General features: G+C 41.5%; 1 protein-coding gene across 1 annotated transcript; it reads left to right on the top strand.

Moving 5' to 3' along the window:
* The first annotated feature begins 255 nt into the window (after positions 1 to 255).
* LOC125542943 (uncharacterized) lies at positions 256 to 7430 on the top strand. The gene is made up of 8 exons (XM_048706172.2): positions 256 to 566; positions 1929 to 2115; positions 2250 to 2338; positions 3691 to 3796; positions 5672 to 5880; positions 6077 to 6119; positions 6277 to 6536; positions 6633 to 7430. The coding sequence occupies exons 1-8, from the start codon at positions 403 to 405 to the stop codon at positions 7018 to 7020; spliced, it is 1446 nt and encodes a 481-aa protein (XP_048562129.1). The 5' UTR covers positions 256 to 402; the 3' UTR covers positions 7021 to 7430.
* Positions 7431 to 7518: the final 88 nt, after the last annotated feature.

Raw genomic sequence — 7518 nt, 5'->3', positions numbered from 1 at the left:
GAGGGATTTACCGCGCCCCTAAATTTTTTTTAAGTGTCAGACACGTTTAAGGTTTCTGTTTGGGTCATTTTTCGTCTAAAAGTATAAACTGATGGTTATTTTGCGGTTGGGGTGATTTAGGGGTATGCTAGAGACGGTCATAGGCGCCGGGTCCAGCCGCGTTATACACGGTATACATGCAATAGAGATTGTCTCTAGATTTATTTTCACAGTGGGGGAGAAAAAAATACTGGTATGTCCGATGTCAAAGGAACGGTGCGGAACACGGATGGGAGCGTAGACAGTTGGGGACAGACCCAGAGGTAAAGAGCAAACTTAACCGCCGCCGCCGTCTCTCCCCCCTTCCCCGCGCGCCTGAGACGGTGGCCACCGTGATACGTTCTAGGGTTCAGCTCGCCGGCGATGTCGATGCCGTTACCGGGGCGGACGCTCGTCGACCTCGACGGCGACGCGCTGGCCCACTGCGCGCGCCACCTCGGCGCCCGCGACGTCGCCAGCCTTGCTATGGCCTGCCGCCCGTTGCGCGCCGCCGCCTACTGCGACGCCGTATGGTACCACCTTTACAGGTCTCTTCCTTCACCCACTTTCCTCTTTCCTCTCGCTCTCGTCCGATTCGGGAATTCAGATTTAGGCGTCAGTACACTCAGCTGTATAGGGCAATTTGTACAGGCCCAATAGGTTTGCCCCCTTTTGGTGATTGCACGGTGTAGACGTGTGCTGTTGATTGGGACCTTTGTGCCCGGAGTTTACAAATGATCGGTTTCCTGTTATGATTGGGATACGAAGCTTTTGTGTGGCTAACAAATTGGGGAAAATTGATTTGCAGCCATATTTGGTGCCGCGGCGACGGTTGTGACTGGAAAATTATGAACCCTCTACTATGATTTTCTTGTTTGAGCAAATAGAGTTAAGCTTGTGAGAACATCTGGTTTGGGTGTCAGCTAGGCTGAGGAAGCCTCGATTGAACGGTACATCAATTATTGGGATGGACTGAAAGGGAGGAGATCCTGTCATTTTTCAGATTGACTTTCAAGTGTCATCTTCATTGTTGTATATGATTGGTTGACATTGGATAGGTAAACTTGATCATAAAACTGTCAGAGGGTCCGTGGGTCCACAGTTTGGTGGCACTTTATTAGTTATCTTGGTTGTTAGGATTGCAAGCTGCAGACTTATCAATCGTCTGATTTGTATCTCTCCAGCAAAGTAGAATATTTGAAATATGGAGCAACAGTGTTGGTGTTTATGGTATACTCCCTATGCGTCGTAACAATAGTGTTTTTTGGACATTGACACAGTTTTCAAGGCGTTTTTTGGATAACTTGATGTTGAATTTAAAAATGTTGTTTCACAAAAAAAGAGAGCGGTTTGTACATTAAGAGTGAGCTCAAGTTTAGGGTTTCAGGTACTATCATACATTATGAACGTCTATCTATTACATGTTGAAGATATCAATTTGATGTTGTCGGTGCTAGTTATTTTTCATTCTAGAGTCAAACCTAGAAATATTGGACTCATACAATTCAAAATGACTTATATTCTGACTCTGTTGGACTAACTTTTTTAAGGAAAAGTAGTTTTTGGTAGTTTAATTGGATAAAGCTATTATGTAGGTGGAGGAATTGTCACTGTCTACACAATATGAACTTTATCTAATAAGGTGCATGCAATTTGAAAGTGACAGGCAGCGAATGTTTCTTTTACGTTGATGCCACTACAAATGCTTGATGGTCGTTTGTTCGCTTTTATGCTTTGCATCAAGTTTTACAGTTTCTACGAGTTGATCAATGTCGTGTAATCCTTTTCTGAACTCACATAACTGTATCTAATGTTTGAGTCTATGCTATATAGTATTTTCAGACTTTGGAAACTACACATGTATCTGACTGCCCACTTATTTATCGCATCATGACCATTTGAACGCTTAGGGGGCAATGGCCGTTTCAACAAGTGCCTCGTGGAGCTTTGGGGATTAGAGAACTATACATTCGGAGGCACACTGAAGTACATCAAATGAAATTTGATGATCCCTTATCATCTATTTATTATCTAGATCCCACGGAGCCGACACCAAGCCATCTAATGCTTGATAGGAATGGTGTTTGGTTCTCTCAAGTGAGTGAAATGCAACAGTATTATGTGTTTTTAATATAGCAGATTTGCTCTTCTGCTTAAGTAATGCAGGTTGTTACAGTATCAAAAGCTTATTTGTGCTAAGCAACATATGCCGTGCAATTTCCTCTGTGCAGGGGCCAGTAGTCAAAAGATTGAGGCTTGGTCTGGACATGGAATTAGTGGAAACCTACAGGACCCATAGCGCGAGGATCACTTGTATGAGGTAACCATAAAGCAAATAACCATTGCTCTTTAGACATTTGTAGATCTTGTTACTTTTTAGTCAGCTTATCTGATGTTCAAGGTTTTTTTTTTGGGGGTCAGTTTCATGTACTCAACCCTGTGGGGAATCAAGGGGTGAACATTGAATCCTTTTTTTTTTCTATTCCTATAATAATATCAAAGATAGTACATTTCTGTGCTACTACCTCCGTCACGGTTTAGAAGGCGCGCTTAGAAATTCTCTGGGACCTAGGTGGTTATCTATTGGTTGTGAGATGGGCTAAAAAATATCATTCACACTACGCATGCATATAGAAATAGTATATCGGAGTAATAATTAGCTACTAAAAATAAATGCAATGCGCCCTAAACCTTGGCTATTATGGAAATGCACGTAAATTTAACTGTGCCTTCTAAACTGTGACGGAGGGAGTAACAGATGTTAGGATTTAAGATCCATCCCCACTTTATGTCTTGGACATGACTCTTGAATCCCCGCATAAAGAAAATTTCTGAATTTAGTAGGATGTTATGACTAACATGTTATTTGGAACAAAATGACCTCATCTGACTTTAGTTGTATTAGTCTTGCTTTATATCTTTGCTTCCATTTGTTAGAAAAATAGGCAACTTCATTCAGTCTCAGTACATTGGTTATATCTTCAGATTTTGTAGATTTGTTTTTACTTCATTCTCATCTTGGGTTCAAGTCTCGACTTCTGCAATTTAAATAAATAAATTGCTTTGCTTTCTTTCTGCCCATGCCACATGTGAGAGGGATTTTGAAGTATATATGGATTGCCCAACCTTCTCCATCAGTTTGTACTTTTGGTTCTAATGGTTGGTGCATGAAACTATATAATGCCCATTCACTGAACATCTTATGTTTGGTATAGTAGGATGTTATGACTGACATGTTACTTGGAACCAAATGACATTATCTGACTTTTATATATTATTTTTCTTCATTTTTTCTTTCATTTGTTAGACAAATAGGCAACTTCACTTCAGTCAGTACCTTGGTTATATCTTTGGACTTTGTAGATTTGTTTGTGTTACGTCTTGGTGACAATGTCATTTTTTTACTTCATTATCGTCTTGTTACAGTATCATTTCTTTCACTTAATTTTCTTCTTTCCTAGCAGAGAGGAATTGTTGCAAATCATTTTCATGATTACTAGCTGGTTTATGTTTGGGATACAGTATCCTCATTTCACAATTTAAACTTTTATTGTTTCACAGTTCTATCTGTGATTGGCTTTCCACTAATGCCCCTATTTTGCACAGTATAAAAATTACTGTGCCTGCTGAAAGTCGCAGAGATAGGAATGTCTTATTATGTTCATTTTGCAGATTGTTCCCACTAATCGACACCCCATTGTATCGAAGTGATGCACATAGAAATGAAATGGCATTAGTCACTTCAAGCACAGATAGAACAGTCCGTCTTTGCTGGAAGGTACCTCATTTCTACGTTACATTACCCTGTTGATACAACATGTACTCCCTCTAAAGAAACATAAGAGAGTTAGATCACTAAAGCAGTGATCTAAATGCTCTTATATTTCTTTACAGAGGGAGTACGTCCTTTTTTTGTGAGGATACAACATGACCATTCATGATGACATCACTGACTTTGTACATGAGTGCAGAGGTACTTGAAACAGGAATAATAATAAAAAACAAACTAATTGCTACTCCCTCCATTCACAATTATAAGGTGTTCTAACATTTTTCTGATTCGGATGTATATGGATGCATTTTAGTGTCCCTGTTCACCCATTTCAGTCCATATGTAGTCCATATTGAGATATCCAAAACGTCTTATAATTGTGAACGGAGGGAGTATTACTTATGGTCATTGAATGACTGTAAAATATAGTTATTAAAATGATAGAAACTCTTGAAAAGAAATCTTAGCTGTTAGATGGACATCGGTTCCTCTTTGTCTCAATTCAAATATGAAAATAATAATACGTGGCTACGTGCTAACTTTTCTCTTCTGCAATTGCTTTCGTTCCTTGTTTTGTGCTTGTGGTATCTATTCATGACATTGTGAAGCGGCCACTGTATACCCTGACCTGCCGTTTAACTTTATGCCAACCTCACTAACTACTAACAAAGGTATGCGGCAGTACCCCTTGCTCTGCCTTGTCTGCCCCTCCGTGTGCTTACATGTTAGATTCCATGGACTAGTTGCCGGTGAGAAAGTGGTACTCAAGCATGGTAACCAGGAGACCTAGTTAAGTGGGGTGAGGATGGAGAAGAAAATTCTGGTTAAGAGGGGTGCCGCTTATGTAATACTGGCTGCTAGAGACAAGGCCGGATCTAGCCTGCTGTAAACTAACAAGAGATAAAGTAGATCTAATCTTCTTAAACTCATACGGAAGGATATACATAGTGCGAATCTGATATTCTAGGGACTGGAACCCTTATGCAGTGGCCTTCATTCCTTGTCCAGCCTGGCTGACTGCATGTATGGGATTTTCGACATGAAATTACACATGAGCCTCCAACATGCTGATGTGCCGTACATCCTAGCGTGTCCTTCCTTCCCAAGTTCAGCCTCTTCCTGGTCACGAGGTATATAAATAGGAATATTTGGATATATGCCCTTTTGAAGTGCCCAGTTGGAAATGCCAACACACAGTTTCTGCTTCGATATGTGTCTCTGTAGAGTTGTAATGTAAACAGAAATACGACATTCGTCCAAATTTACCTCAAATTGGACATTTATGTCCCTGCGGATCCTCTTTCTTCTTCTCAGTCATCCTCTTCATGTTCCTCTTCCCTTGTGCAACATGGGCTTTCTTGTCCCGCCTCAACCTCCATACTCGGGGCCTGACCTCTGTCAGTGCATTACACATGGCCATAGGGCTCATCGTTGCCACACACGTCATGTGGCTGAGTACATATTTGTTGAGATTAGCCCCGACCCAAAGAGCAGGGGGGCGGAGAGATGGCGTCGTGCTCCACACAACTTGCAGAGACAGCAAGGTGAGCTGGAGAGAAGGTGCCGCAGCAGGAAGGTGGTGAGGAGGTAGGAGACACAGGCACTTTTATCCAATACTAGTGAAATTCTTCGGTCAAGGACATGCTTATAAATATGGCAACTCTGCAGTGGCATTTCATGAAGTTGAAACCTTGCAGTGTCATTAGAAAATCTGGGCAATTTTACAGTCATGCATCTAAATTATCTTTGTAAATAATGTGATGGTTAGCTAACATCTTCAGTCACAATAACACATCGCGGTGGGGTATGGTTTTGAAAGGCTATATACCTAACTCCTTGAGAAGCTAGTGCTAAGCGTGATTTTATAACCTTTTTATGTAGGGCCAATCACGCTGTTACAAGGGCCATTCAGGACCTGTTACTGCTCTGGCTGACAAATTGCTTGATGACGGTGAATGCAAAATACTCGCAACTGGTGGTGAAGACTGCACCATTCGCCTTTGGTCTATGAATACAAGAGCAAAAAAACACCCTCTAATATCAACTTTGCATGGGCATGAAAAAACACTGTCACTTTTGTCTGTTGCTTGGTACGTACTGTCAAACCATCTGAATGGAGCTTATTCTACTATTAGTCGGCTATTTTTTGTGTGTGCAAGCGCACCATTTATCAAACTGGAAAGCATTTCGATGGCTTTTGTACAGTTGCAAGGTTCCTATACTTTCCAAGGTTTCTTAAATCATGATCCATCAGCACGATCATTGAGCTTCTTCTTTGCTCTTCAGGCATAAATCCTCCCTGCTGGTCAGCAGTTCCAAAGATACAAAGGTAATAGAACATCGAAGAAAACTTTATCTGAAATATTTCATTAATAGGAGTAATATTGTTTAACATATTCTGTGTGGTCCACAACTGAGCCATTTGATGCTCATGGTAAGCTCTATTGTTTGTATGTTGCTTTTCACGTTGTTATACTGCATCACAGGTGAAAGTGTGGGACACAATGGCACCTCCTTCCAGTGTCTCATCATCATGTGTTGGGGGTGCTCATCTTAACTCAAGTGGTCCACCGATTGCAATCAAATGCTACGAATCCCTTTGTTACATTGCTGCTGGATCCGAAGTGACAGCAATTGATTTGAGGACGATGAAGAAGGCTTCTGTTCTTGCACTTCGTAACCAAAGAATACTTTCTTGTGAGATGCTGCCCTCTGAATGGCTAATATGCACGGGCATAAAAGACAAGTAAGCTCACAATATCTGTACAATCAGTGCTTTCTTCATGCTTCTAGCTTCGACTGCGTTGCAAACCTTACCTATCTATCATTATTTGCTGGACAGGGCTCTTCTGTGGGATATTCGTAAGCCTCAAGAACTCAAGCACACAGTCGCAGAACTGCATTCAGATGGTCCTGTGACGTTGCTTCACTTGGATCCATACAAGGTAGTGATGGGCGCGCCATGGGATGGTCAGGTCCATGTCTGGGAAACCCGGACGGGCCACTTGGTGAACAGATTGAGTTGCGATGAGCCTGTTAAATCAGGAGGGAGAAGCACAGTGTCAGCCATGGCTGTGGACGGGTGTAGGATTGTCACTGCAGGGAGTAGTTCAACCAGAGGCAGCCTGTTACACTACCAAGACTTTCTGAGATCCTCAGTTCCTGTAGCTTTACCTGGCAAGGAAGTTTCCAAGTTCTGGGGATCTCAAGAATATGACGATGAAGACTAGCGTAACTTATTATTTTTCGAAACGGAGAAGACTAGCGTAAATTATCAACAAAAAGGTAGCATTGCATACAAGATGAGATTTTGAGAGCTCAGCCCTTATGCTAAGCTGGTGCACATCTGTCTCTTTGCAAATGGGCCTGCACCATGCCTGCGCAGTTTGCTTGTAAGGCTTCATCTGTAGCTACATACATATTGTTTTTCTCGAAAAAGCTACATATATAACATGAACCTTTCTGTAACTAGTGGTGACAGGATAATCATGTTGTTCTTCACCATAGAATTACAGTGGATTAGGTTGAGTTTCTCAAAAACGCGAGACCTAGTCCCCGCAGTATACCTCTGAAGGGCAGTTATAGTTGTACTGAACATATATGCAGAAGTCCAGTAGCACATGTGTTGTTTTCCTTCTTATTTCCCAATCTTTGCTGACAATCATATGATCATTGTTAGATTTTCTCATAGCGCAGGAATCATACCCCACAAGCAGAAGTTATTACCT

The sequence above is a fragment of the Triticum urartu genome, chromosome 3A (assembly GCF_056163025.1).
Source record: "Triticum urartu cultivar PI428250 chromosome 3A, HENAU_Tu73, whole genome shotgun sequence".
NCBI classification, from domain to species: domain Eukaryota; kingdom Viridiplantae; phylum Streptophyta; class Magnoliopsida; order Poales; family Poaceae; genus Triticum; species Triticum urartu.
Note: the sequence above shows the minus strand (reverse complement) of the source record. Positions and strands in the feature narration are given on the sequence as shown.